The 20,553-nt window shown below is 38.5% G+C and overlaps 1 protein-coding gene across 1 annotated transcript in view; it reads left to right on the top strand.

Moving 5' to 3' along the window:
• Positions 1–20,553, top strand: part of RUVBL1 (RuvB like AAA ATPase 1) — a 35,155-nt gene that overhangs the window by 2,383 nt on the left and 12,219 nt on the right. Inside the window, exons 2-9 of the mRNA XM_056853603.1 lie at positions 2,466–2,552; positions 3,538–3,670; positions 6,397–6,552; positions 8,353–8,438; positions 9,225–9,374; positions 10,437–10,500; positions 11,471–11,669; positions 13,756–13,858. Of these exons, the coding sequence (XP_056709581.1) occupies positions 2,466–2,552; positions 3,538–3,670; positions 6,397–6,552; positions 8,353–8,438; positions 9,225–9,374; positions 10,437–10,500; positions 11,471–11,669; positions 13,756–13,858 (978 nt within the window). The remainder of the gene's footprint in view (positions 1–2,465; positions 2,553–3,537; positions 3,671–6,396; positions 6,553–8,352; positions 8,439–9,224; positions 9,375–10,436; positions 10,501–11,470; positions 11,670–13,755; positions 13,859–20,553) is intronic.

Raw genomic sequence — 20,553 nt, 5'->3', positions numbered from 1 at the left:
CGCATGGAATGGCACCAGCTCTGTGTCTCCTGTATATGTCTTCTTCCTCTCCCGAGGTAAGGGGAGTAAATTAAGCATCTTTTTTGTCGACGCACATTTAACCAGCATATGCCAATCCTTGGCCCAATACCTTATCTAGTACTATCATATTTATAGTATTTAGAATCATAGAGTTGGAAGGGACCACCAGGGTCATTTAGTTCAACCCCCTAAGACTAGCTTTTGGGAAGCATTAACTTTTTCATTTGGATTTATTAACAAGTACATATAACTGGGGACCCCTGAGTACTCTGGGATGGTAAATACCTTCCCGTACTGGCTCTGCTTTCCTACATTTTACCCACCTTTTTGTTCCCACTGGCTCCATCTACTTTTCCTCACCATTTCTTCTGTTTGGGGAGGGGCTGTGGCTCATTTTAAAGAGCATCTGCTTGGCATGCAGAAGTTCCCAGGTTCAATCCCCAGCATCTCCAGTTAAAGGACCAGGCAGGTAGGTGATGTGAAAGACCCCTGCCTGAGGCCCCGGAGAGCCGCTGCTGGTCAGTACTGACTTTGATGGACCAAGGGTCTGATTTAGTATAAGGCAGCTTTATGTGTTCATGTGTCTCCAGCTTTCCACCACCCATTCTGCCTTCTGCTTCCTTTGCCTGTGCTTTCCTTCCCATCGTTCTGGCTCTGCTTTTCCCCCCTTCCACTCACCTTCTCCTCTCCTGGCACCAGCTCTCCCCCTTTCCCAACCTTTCACCTCCTCACAGCACCCCCATTTTCTCCTTCCCTTGCGAAGGCCAGGATTTTAAACTACATGTGAGTAGAAGTAGCATGAAATGAAGTTTCTCCTGTGTGGTCTATTCCAACCTCCACCTGGCAGACAGATCTCAAGTGGCTTCCAAATGTAGGGTTTTTTTAGTCCATGTGAGGGAATCTACGACAGCTTAATTAGTGTTTCTGCTTTCCATTAAAGCTATATTTCCAAAAAGTCTTGCCATCCCTGAGACTTCGCAGGAGACATGATGGAAACAGGAAAATCAATAACTTTTATTAACTTCCTGGGAAAGAGGAATAAGGATGTTCAGCAAAGAGGCTTAAAACTATTTATGTGGGTAGCACACAGCATTAGTTGTGCTCACTCAGTAATAATGTTACAGTTGACAGTTTGGGTGCAGAGAACACTTAGCAGCCAAGCTTCTAAACTTTTGAGGCAAGCTTTTAGCTTTTTCCCCAGCCTTAGAAAAAAGCCCATAGTAAAAGTGTGAGTTCTTCCTAGTAACTCCAGTTCTTCAGCCAGCTTTTTCCAGAAGGTAGGCTCTAAGACAAAGTCTCCTGAGAGAATTTTTTTAAATCTCACCCTCTGGAGTATCAAACCCCCTCTCCTATGCTAGCTTTTTCTCTCTCAAAGCAAGCCTCTCAGACAACACAGTCTCCTGAGAAAGGATCCAGTTTCACTTTCTGGAGGCTCAAACCCTATCTGACTAGAACTGGCAGTTCAACAGATTATTCTCTCCACTGTCCCCTCCCATCTGGCTCCCCCACCATTCCATGGGTCCTGTAGCTGCTCTGTGCATATATCTCAAACCAGCATAGAGCAGAAGGGTGACTGACAGAAAGGGGCAGGACCTTTGCCCATCTACCTTCTCTTCTTCTGTCACTAGCTTCCCTCCTGTCCCAACCTTTCATCATCTTCATAGCCCCCACAGTTTCTCCTCCACACACTCACCTCATTGTGGTTGTCAGGTGCTGTTTTGCATTGCTGTGGCAATTACAGTGGCAATCCAAAATGTTCTCTGAGATTCTCCCCTCACCATGGTGTCCATGCATGTGCCAATGTCACCGTTACTGTTTTTCTGTAAACATTGGGTTTCCCCAGGTTCGTTTAAACCTACATCCTAAGCCTGTGCATTTCCATTGTGTAGGTTTTTAATCTGCATTGGGGGAGCTTTAGACAAATTATTGTTAGGGCATAATTGTCTTCGGGCTTAAATTGTCATGACTGGTTCTGTATTTTCAAATACCATGTTCAAAGCAAGTTACTAAGGCCAAGATAATTCATTGTAAATTCTCAGTTTGCTGTGTGGGACTCTGCAGAAGTCTCCAAACTAAGCAGTAGGAAACTTGTATCTAGAGAGGCCACTGAGAATTTCTGAATTCTAACCTTGCCTCCTCCATCACAAACTTTTGGCCAAATATGTTTCACAATTTTAAAAAGTGGTGATTGCACATATCTCCTGGATTTAGGAAGCTCAAACAGTTTTTATTACTTACTTACTTTGATGATACTGTTCATATGGCCAATCGGCCCAGAGCAATGTCAAACTGAGATCAAAATAAAGAGAAAGAAAAAAAGGAACTATCTAAACAGCCCATACGGAAATATACAGTTTTTATTCATGAAATGAATTATATTTTTCTTAAATCTTGTGTTTTCTCTATAAATACAGTTTTTAAAAAAATGCAATTTAATTTTGTAGGCTTGTGGTATTATTGTGGAATTGATCAAAAGCAAGAAGATGGCTGGCAGAGCTGTATTACTGGCAGGACCTCCTGGGACTGGCAAGGTATTTGTATCTTAAATACAGCTTCTGTCAAAAAGATACAAAATTGCAAGTATTGGTTGCATGCAGTTAGTGATCTTTTTCTTCCAAACGTGTAAAACTGATAAAAGATGCAAGAGTATAGTGATTTAGTGCTGTAGTCTGCAGGCACAAATGTGCAGAGAGATATAAATGTCTATACTACCAACAAATACAGTTTGTATACTTGGTACAAGAAAGTGCTGTTTCTGTAGGCAAGCTGTTGCATATAATGCTAGAAATAATGGCTTGGATACAGATTGGAAAAGGCCCTTCTAGTGGAGGAGAGAGCAATTTCTCCCCATTTTCCCCTTTCCTCTGCAGACATTCACATTACACCTAAACCTGTTCCTTGGGGACTGCTGATCCCTGGAGATAGCATTTCACACGTACTCCATTTCGATTAGAAATAAAATACAACTGGATATCGTCATCATGCTGGTGGCATATCAGTCCACGTGATAGAACTCTTGAAATACTTATCCCTTTCAATCAAAGCCCCAAACAGTCTGGATTCTGGGTGTCTTGAAGGGCACCTTTCCCTTACATTCCTTTGCATCAGTGAAGTCCTTTTCTTGGTATCATTTTCCAATGCTAGACTGATGTCAACCAAAAATAGGATTGGGGAGGGGGTTGGGAATCCAGAACCATGGAATTCCTACCATTTTGAGGCCAGAACAGCTGTTTTCTTTTTCCATTTTTCAGAGGCAAATGAAACCCTTACTATGTTGCAAAGCATTTAGAGAAACTGAGACTTTGGTCTGACTGCTGCTTTTATTATTGATGTTTAGAAGTGTTCTAGTTCTAGCTATGTTTTACTTCTACCTTTAAAATATGAACTCCTTGAGGCAATTCCTGCTGAAAGGTAGTATGTATGAATATTGTAAATGGCCATGCTTTTTCCTACAATATATTCTTTGAAATTTGTAGGTTAAAGGTATAATAGCTCCATCTTTTTTTTCCCCCCGAGACTGCTTTGGCTCTAGCTATTGCTCAGGAGTTGGGTAGTAAGGTTCCCTTTTGCCCTATGGTTGGAAGTGAGGTGTACTCTACAGAGATAAAGAAAACAGAAGTCTTGATGGAAAACTTCAGAAGAGCAATTGGTAAGTGTTTTTTTAAAAAGAGAAAAGTAATTTATTGTCGAAGGCTTTCACGGTCAGAGTTCATTGGTTCTCGTAGGTTATCCGGGCTGTGTAACCGTGGTCTTGGTATTTTCTTTCCTGACTCAGTCCAGTAATAGCAAACTTTTACATGGAATATTTTGAAAAGACAGCATTAGAATCGGCATCTTACAAGCCTACAGTCTGGTTCAGGTTTGTAGATGACACATTTACTATTTGGAGCCATGGTGAAGAAAAATTAATGGACTTTCTAAACCATCTTAATAATATCCATCCAAACATTCAGTTTACCATGGAAAAGGAAATTGAGGGTAAACTCTCATTCCTTGATACCCTTGTCATCCGTAAAACAAACTTTCAGTTAGGTCACAAGGTCTACCGGAAACCAACTCACACAGATCGCTACTTACACAAAAACTCCAACCACCACCCCCGACAGAAAAGAGGAATAATCAAAACATTAATGGACCGTGCAAGACAGATCTGTGAACCACAGTTTCTCAAGGAAGAAACTAATCATCTAAATCACGCACTGCTAGCAAACGGCTATTCCAAGAATGAAATCAGAAGGGCCATTAAACCAAACAAAAATCAGAAAACTCAGGAAAAACAGTCTCCCATAGGAAAGGTATTCTTGCCATTTATTAAAGGAGTCACTGATAGGATGGAGAAACTTTTGAAAAAACATAACCTACAAACAGTGTTTAAACCCACCAAGAAAATACAACAAATGCTACGATCAGCAAAAGACCTCTGCAGGAGTATATCGTATACCTTGCAGCTGTGGACAAGTTTACATCGGGACCACAAAACGCAGCATACAAACAAGGATAAAAGAACATGAAAGATACTGCAGACTGGGCCAACCTGAGAAATCAGCAGTGGCTGAACATGGACTGACACAAACAGGACACAGGGTCTTATTCCAAGACACTGAAAGACTGGACAATTCTACCACCTATTTTGTCAGATTGCACAGAGAAGCCATTGAAATTCATAAACATCAGCACAACTTTAACAGAAAAGAAGAGAGTTTAAGAATGAATAAGGCTTGGCTTCCTGTCTTGAAAACCTCCAGACTAACAAAGACTACAGTCAACAATAGCCATGCAGATTAGCTTTGGATTTCACACATTAACAGATCACAAGTAATTTGTTAATATCCGTTTGTTTTTATCAGAGTATAGTGTGTTTTTATCAGGGCTCATGATTAGTGGGCCATTTTTTGCTTGACTTTTTAAAGTTCTTTCATTATTATTGGGTCATTTGGCATGTCTGCACAAGCTGTATGTATGCTTTCTTCATTGAAGAACTTTATCTGAATCTAAAGCAACACACTGAGACTGATTCTTCTCTTTCCTCTGTTTTGTGCATTCTGAGTTCGGTGCCACACAAAACACTGGAAGTTAATCAGTGCTAGCAAGATGAGTAGCTTGTCAATTAAGTTAATTTTCCCTTAGTACTTCTGGATTTTTCAGGTGAATGTGCACATTTGAGTTTGTCAAGAGGATTTGCAGACAAAACATTAAGCACCTGAGGTCTTCCTGTGTTACTCACTGATAGAACTAGACCTTGCAAACCCGTGGACTGCTTAAAGATAACCTAATTGTTTTATTATTGTGTACAACATCTGTTAATTTCCTGGGGCTCTGTATCATGATTTACCTTAGACTTCATCTAAGTATTCAATGGCATTAGAGTGAAGAAACATTTCCATCAGCCCTTGCAACTGAAAAAAAAAGTGGTCCATTGATTTCTGTGAGAAAGGGGCTTTCAATCATCTGTGGTCTTTAAATTACAGTTAAATTGGCAGGGGTGAGGGGGGAGAACCCAGAGATGGAGGGAGCACAGTCTGCAATATTTCCTTGATGTGATGAAGTCCCCTGTCAAATTTGGAAACTTGAGCCAGCAGTTGAAGCCTGTGTCATCTGTGTTGTCATTTCTAGAGATAGCAAAAATTTAACAGCCAGAAACATTGTTGGTGCTCCACATTCCCTGAATGTCAGCATGGAGATGCTTCTAAACAAGTATTTGGTGTTCAATGAAAGATAGAAATTCTTCTAGTCCATCTGTCCAGTTTTGTGTCAGAATTCACCTAACATTAATTTTATTAAACATTCCTTAATGTTGTGTCTTTTTTTAAAAGGTTATAAAAAACATTAAAAAAAACTAATAACTGTTTATACTATTTGACCAAGAGTTAAGATATATATTCATCAGCCATCCAGAATTTTAGTCTCAAACTAAGGATAGCTTTGAAGAGTGAATAAACAGGACAATAAAGTGTGAAATGGCAGATGAATAGCTAATGGCTCTTAAATCTAGGGAAAAAATAATAAACAGGACATGAAAATTCTATTTTGGTACAGTTAAGATCTATTAAGCACCCACCTTTCAAATTAGTGGCCTAGCTAATATCTATATATTCCAAGTTGGAATTCTGAAAATTATGATGGGCTCTTTTTTTCCCATGGCAAAGTTTCCTTTTAAGTTATACAGAGATTTTTGTTTTGTTTTTGCTTGAGAGCAAATATTTTTATATGAAGGTTTCCTAAGGGTATTGAAGTTGGAGAGGATGATGCCATAGAATATTTAAAACATTTGTACCCTGCCTTATTCCATAGAACTCCAAGCAGCAAACAGTACAGTAATATATAATAAGTATAACTGGCAATTAAGTTATACAACTTATAATCAATATTTTTCAGGGTTGAGAATAAAAGAAACCAAGGAAGTTTATGAAGGTGAAGTCACAGAACTAACTCCTTGTGAGACTGAGAACCCTATGGGAGGATATGGCAAAACCATTAGTCATGTCATTATAGGGCTCAAAACTGCAAAAGGAACAAAACAGCTAAAGGTAGGTATGATTTTTCCACATGCGTTCCTTGGCCCCTTGCCTTCAAAATGGAGGAAAAGGCAGAAGAGAAGAAATAGTTTGCTGCAGGTACTATCAGAGCAATCGGTTGGTATTTTTACCTGCATCACATGGCCCATTGAATCCTTGGGGTAACTTACCACTTGGCTACTTAAATTGGTAGATCTTGCTGGCTGTGTGTGCGTAAAGTGCCGTCAAGTCGCAGCCGACTTATGCCGACCCCTTTTGGGGTTTTCATGGCAAAAGACTAACAGAGGTGCCAGTGCCTTCCTCTGCACAGCAACCCTGGTATTACTTGGTGGTCTCCCATCCAAATACTAACCAGGGCTGAGATCTTGCCGGCTACCTGGTGCTAATTCCAGAGAATGGTCAGAAGGCACAGGATACAGTTTCTTCTGAAACACAGTAGTTTCCTGTTTCCCAACACTGAAATTTTAGATTTTTATTTCTTCATTCTGTAGCGGTAGCAATGATATCACTACTCTTTTCTTGCTGAATGTGAAAGTTAACTGAGAGTTTCCAACTGTCAGAGAGCTCTGTTGCTTAGATCTGTTTCATCTTGGACAGTTAGTTGAAACAGTTACAGAAAAGTTAGATAAAATTTTTTTAATAAAGGTTCAGAGCTGAGATTGGCCTTATCTTGCTGTGACAGACATAACTCAAATGCACATGCTTATTTCACATATGTTGATTATCTCCTATTTAGTTATGAACCAATCAATTAAATATAACCACATGATTATAATAGAAGAGATTTAGAGAAAGATTGATATTTTTCTATAAATATGCATTCCAGTGACAAGCAAATCATATTTCTTTGGATGGAAGTCTCAGAAGAAGACTAACACCGCGATCCTAAGGAGGGAGGGGTAGTTAGGTGCCAGTTGGGAACAGTGCAGCCGTGCTGCCTCCTGAGAGGCTTCCTGGCCAGTAAAGTAAGAAATAAATCACCTGAAAATACAATACCCATGAAGGTCCTCCATGGAGTTTCACGGGGCTATGCCAGCTATTTTGCCTGCTTAGCTCCATTGCAGCGTGAAGGAGTGTTCCTGGGCCCGAAGGGGTTTGGGAGCAAACTGATGTCAGCTCCGCCCCTAAGAACGCCCCCCCACCCCCGATGTCAGCATGGGCCATCACTTCCAGGAGAGCGGCAGCACTGGCACCCGAGGCCTGCTCTGTGGCATTGTTCCCCGGAGCCAGCGTAAGTCGCCCTTCACCGGCATCGGTGCCACTTTGCTCCTGTGCAGCTCCAGGCCCTTCCCCTTAGGATCGCTCTGCCTGTGAGATAACCTGAGCTTTTTGATAATCCCTAAAAGCAGTGATACAAAAGCTGAAACCTGATTTGCTTTTTAAAACTATTTCTTGCTATAATATGATTGAGCAATGCTAGGAACTTCAGTAATTTTAGCATTTATCTTCACAGTAATTGTATAGTTAACTTTTTCATGCCTGTATTTTTTCTGACTTGCTCAATAAAAAACAATATTTTCTTTTCTCGGTAAGTTTTATAGGTGTTCTTCTGGTTTGCAGGTTAATAGTTGAGAGAACTGAACTCTACCCCTTATCTTTTTGTATTATCAGAATTAAAGGTTGTAATTCACCTTTAATTTATCAATCCAGGAGAACTCTGCTTCTATACAGTTTAGCTCAGGCAAAGCCTCTTAAATTGTTTAGTTCAGATCCTCTAATAGGATCCGGGAGGGAACCTCTCATTACAATTCCTGTTGTTAAATTTTTGCATCTTTAATGCAGTAGATCTCTGTGTACTTGTTCTACCTCCAGCTAGACCCCAGCATCTTTGAAAGTTTGCAAAAGGAAAGAGTGGAAGCTGGCGATGTGATTTACATTGAAGCAAACAGTGGAGCTGTCAAGGTAAATCAAAGACGGGGTCAGATGTAATGTGTCAGATGTAATGTGTAGGCTTCCCATCTCCTTTGGAGAAAGGTCTGAATCGTAACAATCTCAATCCTTTCTAGAATAGGTAAACTGAGAAAAGTCTCAGGCTTTTCTTTTGTGTTGCATGAAATGAAGGCTGCTTCCAAATTCACAGGTGAGGTAATCTGTTCTGTGTGCTGTCATTTATTGTAATATTTAACTTTGTGTGTATGTTGTGGTCATATACGATATGTAAGGAAAGAGAAAATGCCTAAACATCTTTAGTCTCACTTGTGAGAAACACACAGAACCTTTTATCTTTTATCCAATTTTTTTTGCCATAAGATATATGCATCTAGAAAGGAATACTGCATTAGTTAGCATGCTCTTTATATCTGATTTAAAATGTACTGTAGATAGATACTTGGTGTTTAATGGATGAGCATAATATTTTGTATCATACAATAAATCATCCCTGTCCAAAGGAGTCTGGGACAGTTTCTCCAATCTCTAGTTAATCTGGTGAGTTTGTCCTTTAGCAAGAATTTCATACATTCGGAAGAATGAAGAAAAGACCAGGTGCGCTCAGTAGGATTTCGTGGCTTGACGATTCGTTCTTTTCCCAAGGACAAGCCTGGCATTTTCAAAACTGTCAACCAAAGCCTGTCGGGATCGTAACTGTAAAACAAGACCTTTGTTTATCAGCTGTATGTCATTCTGAGTATTGGCAATAACACTTAACTATAAATATAGCATACGTGATTTCCAAATTTCTCTCCACAGAGGCAAGGCAGATGTGACACCTATGCAACTGAATTTGACCTTGAGGCTGAAGAATATGTTCCCTTGCCGAAGGGTGACGTCCACAAGAAGAAAGAAATTATTCAGGATGTCACACTGCATGACTTGGACGTGGCCAATGCCCGGCCTCAGGTACTCGACTCTGCTGATAGATTGTAACACAAATTATTTCATCTCCTCTCCCTTAAGCTCCTGTAGGAGGCAATGGTTGTCTGTTTCCAGGCTATTGTAACCAAAAACAAAAAAAACAATTACTTGCACTCCCTGCAATTGCCTTTTTTTTAACTCTGGGATTACTTCTACTTCTGGATCCAGGGAAGAAGTAACTGAGGTCTACTTGTTGATACTAAACATTCTCTGCCGCCTACCACTCGTTACCACCACATTTTCAACTATGTAGCTATTTTAGTATTTTGACAATGCAGTCCTAAGCAGAGTTACACTCTTCTGTTGAAGTCAGTGGACTTAGAAGGGTGTAACTGCTTAGGATTGCACTGTGAGTCTTTCTGAAACTACCAGTTAGGTAGAATATTTTCCATAAGAGCTATTTTGGAAAAAGAAAAAAAGAAAAAACAAGCAAAACAAGGGAAGGGTAAGCAAATAAACATGACATTGATATTGTAACTTTGCCAGGGGATAACTACACAAACTTGTGTATATCATACAGGGATAAATATAAACATTTTCTAAAGCCTTGGGCAGAAGCATAGTTTTTGTGTGTTATTTCCAGCACTGTAGTGAAAGCACATGATTTTCCATGGTGGATGTCTAAAGATTTGTTGCAAACATTGGGTTGTATCCGGTCATTTGATCTTGACTCACTGGGAGGGTCCCTGCACCGAAGGAACACACGAGGGATAACACTGCTGTGGATACACATACAGTAGCTTTTTAAGTTATGATATCAATTCCCTTGCCAAAGGGTGAAGTGCATAAGACAAAAGAAAGCCTTGTTGTGCAAGCTGAGTTCTGCCTACTGCTTTGGAGTCAAGCTGTTGTTTAGAATAACATTCTAGTAAACTAGTGGTCCTGACTAGCATTTTTAGAATAACCGTCAGCTGTTAGATTCTGAAAATCAGTTTCTCTTTGCCCCCTGACAACAGTGGGTCCTTCAGAGTTTTTCTCTCCAAGCCGTGATTTGCTCATGGGCAACAAAAATGAGATATGTTAATTTCCAAATGTTGTTTTCTCTAGGGTGGGCAGGATATCCTCTCCATGATGGGACAGTTGATGAAGCCTAAGAAAACTGAAATCACAGGTACAAGGACTGTCACACTTTCAGTCCATTACTCCACATGTTTATGCGAAAGTAAATCCCACTAAGCTGAATAGGATTTAAGAACACACAGCTCTTGCATTCCTAATTGTAAAGTCTGAAGAAATGGTAGTCAGAACATACAAAAAATGTGAAGCGTATTTCATGTTGATTCAAAAGTTGAATGGCTTTTAGAATGTGATGTCTGGCCATTATTATTCTTCCAGAAGATTCTTTCCATTATTTAAACCATCTTTAATTGTGAAGTGTTTTGAAGTTCATCAATTTATATTTCAGTTTTATGTAAGTAGATTTGCAGTCTCTGTGTTCGGAGTTTCCGTGCCTGAAGACACTGTCAGGTCCTGAAAATGTCGATCATAAGCCAAAAGTTATTTAGCCTCACTGAAAGTTCTCCATGTATTGCTAGGAGGAGGTTTGACCTAGTTGAACGTGGTAGGAACTGAGTAGCACAAATAAATGGGAAAATCTTGTATATCTGGCGGATAACAAATAATATAGATCTAGGGCTTATCTGTAGGCTAGAAAACTCACCCATAGATGTGTTCATTTTTTTCCTGTTTGAAAACTGATGTTACTTCAGGCCACACAACGGTCTGTCTTTACAAATGAATTTCTACATACGGAAAGTAGGGAAATTAGTGCTGAAAACATCATCAGGTTATCAGAATGGTTTTGTCCAAAAGCATATGAATAGGGTACTAATTGGCATGGAACCATAATAACGAAACTTAACTCTACCAAACCCTGTCTTTTAAAATGAGCTAGATAGCTAACTCTTAGTTTAATTTTACTTATGTACACCCTGTATTTTTGTGCATTTGGGGTACTTATTCGTTCAGAACAGGATGTCTACAGAAATGGTGCAAAGGGGGGTTTCTCCCATTATTATAAGTTGCCTTGGAAGTTGTATAGAAGTCTAAGGTTGATAACATTTATCTTTCCTATCCCTCAGACAAGCTCCGAGGAGAGATCAACAAGGTGGTAAATAAATACATTGATCAAGGCATTGCTGAGCTAGTCCCTGGTGTGCTCTTTGTGGATGAGGTTCACATGCTGGATATTGAGTGCTTCACATATTTGCACCGAGCACTGGAATCTTCTATTGCTCCGATTGTCATCTTTGCTTCCAACCGGGGGAACTGTGTAATCAGGTACAGTGCTTAAGGCTTACTCCTGGATGGTTCTCGTCTTCCCATAAGCCTCAGTGTTAGCTGCTTCAGCACAAAGAGCTATGATCTTTGGAAGCTTTTTATCCTTGGTGCTGATACACCTGTGATAATCATCTTGATGGGTCACAACCATATCTGTTGCTGCAGGGCTGCTTAAGGGCTTCACTGCAGGGGGAAACATTCTTCACGCTGTGACGCCCCAGAATTAGTGAATTGCTCAGAGAGTCAGGGAGGAAAGCATGTGGATTTTTCATAATCTTTTTCTTTGCCCCTCTTGGGTCCGGGTCTATTCCTTTCCAGTTACCCTGATAAATATTCAGAACAGTACTAATTGAAATCCATTTGCAACACAAAACTTGCTGTGCCTCCCTACAGTATTATACCCTTTGCACGTGTTTGCCATCTGTGTTGTTAAATCATATTTCTTGTTCTTGCCTTTTATAGGCACCCTAATAAGCTGCCGGTTCTCTTACTTGACTACATTGGTCTGAGCTTTGCCAAACCCCTTTGCCCATGAACAAGTGTATGTTTTGTACTGTGATAAAGAAGGATCATGAAACATCACTTGTTTATTAAATGCATATAAAACCACTGCCCTTTTTCCCATCTCAAAGTTTAGCTATATTCTGTGTAGCGTGTATCCAACAGGGAGATGCCAGGCAATTGGCTTTCAAGTGTTGCTTGTATGATTCCTTGTCTTTACTTAGAAATAACAACTTGTTCAAAGATCTGCCCTGATTTCTCACTCTTGCTCACTCTTTGGTCCTTTCACTGCTTCTTGCATTTTTCCTGGAACTCTTTTTTAAAATTAATTATTATATCCAGCCTTTCCAAGGACATGTTCAGGGCAGCCAACAAAATCAACACGGCATTAAACAGTTACCATACGGTAAATCATTTTGTATTGATCTGAATTAATACATAATAATAGCAAAGTGTCTGTGCAGGCGTATCATAATAATCCAATAGAAAATTGAGGACACCACCTTCCTTCTGCTAGGAATTAATGATGTTGACTGATTGCAGCAAGATGACATGCCGAAGGCTGTCACTGGCCCCTCCCGCTGCTGGCATTTGATGCTTTGTGCAGGACATAAAGCTCTCATGCTTATGTATCTGCATAGCCAACAAATACTTCTGAGAGAGATTGTATGTTTAGCATAGAAGAGCATTCAGTACATACATCTATCAAGATATTAGATGATTAAAATGTACCAACATTTGCTGAAGAGGCGTCCAGGCCCTGTATGTACATATTTACGTTATTCATAGTTCGCCTTTCTCAGAGACTCGCAGTTTAAATTGATGCAATCAACTTGTGGGGGTCTTGTAAGAGTTAAGCATGTATTGGTTGAAGGTTTGCAGTTCTAAATTGTCCACCAAGTTTTTCTACATACTCCTAAAGTCAAGAGTCAACAGTTTTTACACAGAGATTCGGGGGAATACTCACAGATTAATGTCTTCCGCACACGGGTTGCAGGTGGCCAAATATCAGTTATGAAAGCATTCTTGAATATCTTGTTGGTAGGAAGAGTTGATCTTGATGCCTTTATTAGAAATGGTTGCTGCTCCAGCCTAGTAAAAAAGGAAATTGATTACCAGTATTATACAACTACCCACCCACCCCCAGACCCACCAAGTATGATTTCCAGCAATTATCTGAATGAAGAAGCAATTTCAGATGAAACTAGAGTGCCCTCTAATGGAGAAGAGAAGTTTTCCAAGAGTCTTTCCCCCCCCCCCTGCTTTTTGAAAATAAGGTGTATTGGTAAGGGGGCAGGATTGTTCATCAGTTGAATGCTTTAAAATATTTGCACTAAGATGGTAAATTAAGATATATTGTGATGACAGAATGTTTAAAGAAGAATATTTTAGTTTTAATCCACATTTTACAGTTGACTAGTTTACTTACTTGGAATTCAGACTTCCCTGGAATACAGGGCTGGAAAAGAAGTTCCTCCTCCCATTTATTCAAATGCTACATTGAATGAGAGAGACCTTGTGGTGGAATTATAATAAAAAATACTAATTTGACAATAAACCTGAATTTTTCTGCCTACCTCTTCAGGGGTACAGAAGATATACTCTCTCCTCATGGAATACCTCTGGACCTTCTGGACAGGGTGATGATAATTAGGACTATGCTGTATACACCCCAAGAAATGAAACAGGTAACTTTCTTAATTATGTAAAAAACTGTGAGCGAAGGGAAGTCTCTCTGGAACTTCAGCCACTGAGGGCGGGTGGGAGTTGTGGCTCAGTGGTAGAACATCCGCTTGGTATGCAGAAAGTCCTGGGTTCAATCCCTAACATCTCCAGTTAAAAGAACCAGGCAGTAGGTGATGTGAAAGAGCTCTTCCTGAGACCTAAGAGAGCTGCTGCCTGTCAGAGTAGACAATACTGACCTTGATGAACCGAGGGTCTAATTCAGTGTAAGGCAGCTTGATGTGTTCATTCAAAGTAGGGGAATGGAACTGGCTTCTCTCATTTTAACACAGTGGCTGCTTGCAGAATTTGTTTTGGGGGTTCTAGACTGAATTTGACATTAACTGGACTCTTTTCTTGAGCAAAAGTTATTCATAAGTGGGAATTCATACTAGAAGTCTGCAAAAGGTGCATTGTAAGAACATCTGTTGCATGATCTCTTTAAATATGTTGAAGATACGGATTCACAATGAAGTTAATAAATATTGCTGTGCCATTTATTCATTCAAATTTGTAGCCCGCCCTCATTCCCAGCAAACCAGGCTCAGGGCGGGTAACAGCCACTAAAATACATAAAATCATCAGTATCATTAAAACATATACAACCTCAAAAACATCAGTAAAACCTCATAATACAGTCATAAAGAGGTGGCCGTAAATTTACCCAGGTGCCACTGTGTAGCAAATTATTATTATTTTTTAATATTTTATTATATTTTTCAAAATACAAAGAAAAAAGGGGAAATTAGGGAAAGGAAAATAGAATTACATTCACTGTTTTTCACCGGCACACGGACTGTTTCATCATCTACATAGAATGTCTTTCTAATCTATTAATGGCCTTATTTCCTAAATCTAGTACAATTTTCTTATACTACATCAATTCTTGTTCTTAATAACTCTGTCTAATAAACATATTTCTGAACATCAGAACATCAGTATCTTTCATAAAAAGGCCGCCATCTTTGCGTGTGTTCTTCGGTCATCTCATAATGCAATATGGCCGAAAGTCTTGCCATCTTTGCATATTCATGCATTTTTGTAATCCACATGTTTAAGTCAGGTGTCTCCTTGTCCTTCCATTTTTGTGCTATTAACAGTCTCGCAGCCATCATTGCATATTGATAAAGTTCTTTATACTTTACAGGTATTTGAGTTGGAGTTATTCCCAATAAAAAATATTTAGCTTCCAATTGAAAGCTCGTTTTCAACATCTCTTGTATTTCTTTATGTATGACTTTCCAAAAAGTTTGAATTTTTTTACATGTCCACCATTGATGGAAATATGTTCCTTCTGTTTCTGAACACTTCCAACAGTTAACCTGGTTTGCTTTGTACATCTTCTGCAGGTCTTTTGGAGCATAATGCCATCTAAAAAACATTTTATACCAGTTCTCTCTTACTGCTTGTGATCTTGATAATTTAATTTCTGTTTTCCACAGTTTTTCCCAAGTTTGGATTGGAATCATCTCCCCAAAGTTCAGCATCCACTTCACCATACATGTCTTTACTTGTTCTGATGCGCAATATTTTATATATATTGACAAAAGGTGGTCCTGATTTTTCGTAATCAAAGTTTCAAATTCTGTCAATTTTCTTTGTTTAGATCCTTGTAAATAGTCCTTTCTTAATGCATGAATTATTTGGTGATATGTAAACCAAGAGATTTTTACATTTTCTTCCTGAAGTTCTTGCAATGATTTTATTTGTCCATCTTTCTTAACTAGGTCATTATAAGTGAGTAACCCATGTTTGATCCTGCTTGGAAAGTCTGTGTATGCTTCAATAGGAGACATCATTTCTGGTGGTGAGGGACTGAGAAATCTTTTAAGTAAATTCCATACCTTCATCATCTGTATTGGTAAATTCTCTGTGTTTACATTCTTGAGTTTAGTTACAACTTTTTTGGTCCAAAGTAGTTGATGAAATCCATGTCCAAGATCACCTTTTTCTAATCTTATCATTCTGTCTTCAGGGCGGATAATCCAGTCTGACAGTGCAGCCACTGTGGCTGCTTGATGATATAATTTGAGATTTGGTAGATTCAATCTTCCTCTACTTTTCTCGTCTTGTAGCACTGCAAATCTTACTCTGGGTTTCTTACCATTCCAAATAAATTTATTCATTCTTTTCTGCCATTTAGTCATTACCATTGTCAATTGGAATTGTTTGAAAAAGAAAATTGAGTCTTGGCATAACATTCATTTTCAATACTGCTATTTGACCCAACCATGAGATTTGAAGTCTGTTCCATCTTTGTAGATCTTCTTCAATCTTCCCCCATACTTCTTTGTAGTTTAAATCAAAAAGTGTGTCGGATCTGGTTGGTATCTTAACACCCAAATACTTCACGCTCTTCTATGATGTGAACCATTGAAATCTATTTTAAATGTCTTGTTTTTCTTCATCTGAGACGTTATAAAGAGTCATATTGGTTTTAGTTTTGTTAAGCTTATATCCGGAGTAATAACTGAATAGATCAATTTGTTTCTGAATTTCATTCAATGAAAATTCTGGTTTTCGACATATTAACACCACATCATTTGCTTAGCTTCTTATTTTATATTCTTGGTCTTCATATTTTATTCCTTCTATTTTAGGATCGTTCCTTATCCTATTTGCAAGTATCTCCATTGACAAGTTGAACAACAGTGGTGACAAAGGACAGCCCTGTCTTGTTCCTTTTTTGTATCATCAATTTATCTATTAGCATCCCATTGATCAGAAGTCTTGCGCTTTCATTGGTGTAAATAGAATTCACAGCTTTCAAAAATTGTGTACCACAGTCTAATTGTTGGAACGTTTCCTGCAGAAATCTCCAAGAGACATTATCAAAAGCCTTCTCCGCATCCAGATATACCATTGCTGCTTTTTCTCTTTTGTTCTTAATAAAATTAATTGCAGCCAGGACAACTCTGACATTGTCTTTTAATTGCCTTTTCGGGATAAATCCTGTTTGATCCGGGTGGATTATTTTCGTAATACACTTCTTCAGCCTTTGAGCTAATATTGAAGCAAAAATTTTGTAATCCACATTTAAAAGTGAAATTGGCCTGTTTGATTTAGGGGAACATCTCTCTTTTTCATCCTTCGGAATTAGAGAGATATGTGCATCTTTCCATGTTTCCGGAATTTTGCCTTCCTGAAGCAAATCATTAAATACCTTTTGCAATTGAGGAGTTACTATGTTCTCCATCTTCTTATAATAGCTCACTGAAATTCCATGTGGTCCTGGTGCCTTATCTACTTTTAAATTTCTCAGGATGTCATTTAGTTCTTGTGTGGTAACTTTCTGATTTAAGATTTTTCGATCTTCCTCAAAAATTTTAAGATTTGCAGATTGAACATAGGATTCAGGATCTGTTTGTTCAGTATTATTGTTCTGATATAATTGTACATAGTATTCTTTAAAAAATTTCTTGAATGTCTTCTTCCTTGGTTGTCAGTTGTTCATTCTTATATACAGCAGTAATTCTTCTTTTTGCAGATTCATTTTTCAAAGTATTAGCTAATAGTCTCCCCGGTTTGTTTGCTTGTTCAAAGTATTTGTGTTTTACGAATCTCAGTTTCTTGTGCATCTCTTCTACTTCCAAACTTTCTATCTATTGTTTGAGACTTAAGATCTTCAGCATATCCTGTTTCTTTCCCGACTTATGGGGGTGTTCTTCTAAAAGTCTTAGTTGGGAATGTAGGTTTCGTAGTCTTTCTTCTTTCTTTCTTCACTTTGGAGGCAATTGCTATCAGTCTTCCTCTCATGTAAGCTTTACTTGCATCCCAAACCGTTCTTGATTCCGTCTCTGGGGTACAATTAATTTCAAAAAAGAGTTTCGCCTCCTCTTGAAACTGTTTCACAATGTCCTGTCTAAGAAACAGATTATCATTCATTCTCCACCTTCTTGGTCCTCTTCTGTCTCCATGAAATATCATTTGTAGAGGATAATGATCTGCGTATGTCGCTGGTAAAATTTCCGCTTCCTCCAAATTTGATAATAGAGAATTTGAAATCCATCCAAGATCTATTCTGGAATAAGAACTGTGTCTGTTGGAATAATAAGTGTAATCTTTTTTATTGGGGTACTTAAAGTATCAACTTCCAGTCTTGAAGATACTGAAATACTATCTTCGGTAGTTTGTTCCCTTTTTGTCTTGTTGATTTGTCCATCTTAGGGCCCATTACCCCATTCATATCTCCTACTATCAATATTTCTCCTTGGTGAAAGTCAGTTAGATCTTCAAAGAAGGTCTTAAAAAACTTTTCCTTAGTATGATTTGGTGCATAAATATTCACAATTGTGAATTTACGTCCATTTGCCCCTTGCAGTAATAGAAGGACATATAGACCATCCTTGTCGGTTCTAACAGTTTCTATGGAAAATTTAGTCTCTTTAACGTAAATCCCCACCTCTTCCTTTTTTTTGGATGCTGAAGATAAAACTGCCGTACCAAGTTTTTTATGTTCTAAATTTTTTTCATGATCTTTTTTTATATGCGTCACTTGAATACAAATCAAATCCGAATTCAGTTTACATAACTTATGAATTATTCTCTTTCTTTTGCCTGGAGAATTTAGTCCATTTACATTAACTGAAATGATATTCATTTTTTCCATTTTATTTATATGCACAAGCTTCGTCGGCTTTCAGTTCTTCTTCTAGTTCTTCAGAGTCTGGGGCCTCCAATGCTTGAAGTTTTGCTTGTCTTTCTACTTCTTGATCAATCTCTAGAAGAGATTCAGGTGATATGTAAGGCTTTGCCGCATCTACCAGCTGATGGAGCTGATTACGTTCCGCCCTTGGTGTACTTGGGTCAACTTTAACTAGATCTAAAGCTGCTTCTTTGAGTTCCTTTTTATTCTTTTTCTCTCTCCTCTCCTCTTCAAATCTTTCTTCTTCTGCTGGTGTGTCTTGACTCTCTCTTCTCCTGTAGCGACGGTATTGATGGGAATACAATAGTTGTTCGACTGGCTGCTCTGCCTCCCCTTTATTTCTGACTATTCTTCTCCCGTCCGATAAAGAGATATCTAATGCGTAGGGCGCAATCCAACGGAATCTTATATTGTACGTGTGTAGAATAGCCCGTAATTCATCAAATTGTTTCCGTCTCTGAATAACTGCTGGAGGTAGGTCTGAGAAGATCTGAATTTGCTTCTCTTCATATGTCAATCTTTTCTCTCTCTGGAGTTTGAGTATTTCATCTCTCGCTCTCTGATGTGAGAATTTAACTAAGATATCTCTAGGGGCTTGAAATTTTTTGGAGAAAAATGTAGTAATCCTGAATATTTTTTCCACTTGGAGCAACTCTTCCTTGAGATCAAAAGTATCTTGGAGCAATTGTTGTAATTCAGTTTCCAGGTCCTCGGCTCCGAAACTTTCTGAAAAGCCTCTGAATTTTAGATTATTCTCTCTATTGATGATATCTTGAAGAACAAAACGTTCTTCAGCTTGTTCGTGCTTCTCTTCATGAATTGTCAGGGTAGCTTCATGAAACTCCATCTTATGTTCATTTTTCTTTTGTTTTAATTGAAGAGCTTTAATTTCTTTGGTGTCATCAATTTTTTTCTCAATCCTCTCCAACGTTTCTTGCAACTTCTTGTTGCTTTCTTGCTGACTCTCTTGTAAACTCTTCTTTGTTTCTTCTATTTTCTTGTTATTTTCTTCTATTTTCTTGTTAGTTTCTTCACTCAATTTTAACAAAGTTTTTAAGGCCCTCCATTTGTGCCTCTTCTTTTGCTGACTTTCTTTTCCCCTCTTGTCACAGCTATTTGTACTGTAGAGTACAACAAGTCCTCTTCACAAGACTGAATTACTGGAATCTTCTCCTTTCTTGGATTGTTCTGGGTAATTCTTATCTTTGATGTAACTTGTTTTTTCTTATAGTTAAAATATTTTTTCATATTATTTTAACCAATCAACAATTACTACGATCACTTTCAATCAATTTATAACCTCCTTAACCATTCATTAAAAACCACAATCTCATTCAATCACTTTTTAACCACCTTGATGCGATATGAGTTCAATTTAACCACTCTTTTATAACTAATTACTCACACTTGGTTTACATTCCCCTCTTAATTCCTTGTTTAATCAATTTCAGAAATTACTATCACTTATAATCAATATTTAATCAGTGTCTTTATTACATACAATCAATTTATTATCACCTCTTAAATCCGTATATAATCAATTCACAAAGATTAAAAAAATTAGTTTAGTCTGTTTATTAAGTTAGAATCAATGAGTTAGTTATTCATCAAATCCCGCATTAGTTCTATAAATATGGTTATTTTTCAAAAGATTAAAAAGCTTTTTTTCCCTATTAGTTGGGAAAGGAAGGGGTTGTTTTTTCACAGGGCTCAATGAGTTAATGGCAATAAGGGAAAGATGCTGGTTGTTATTTGTTGATTAGGCTACCAGATGGGGCTGTTGTTCAACTTCAGGATATTGATTCCTTGATGACGTTATGCCTCTAGCACAAGAACCGACTGGTAATGGAACGTTGATCTTCTGAACTGGCGCCGTTCTCTGCACACTCCCCCTGTGCCTTGTCTTCAAATCGCCTCCACTCGCCTGCTCGCCGTTCCCCCGCTGTGTCGCTCCTCCATTTCCCAACAGTTACAGGGCCACTCGAAAAGCACCACAAAGTTGGCTCTGTCCCCAAT

Source organism: Euleptes europaea, chromosome 1 (assembly GCF_029931775.1).
Source record: "Euleptes europaea isolate rEulEur1 chromosome 1, rEulEur1.hap1, whole genome shotgun sequence".
In the NCBI taxonomy this organism is placed as follows: Eukaryota; Metazoa; Chordata; class Lepidosauria; order Squamata; family Sphaerodactylidae; genus Euleptes; species Euleptes europaea.
This window is presented reverse-complemented; position numbering and strand designations above follow the sequence as displayed.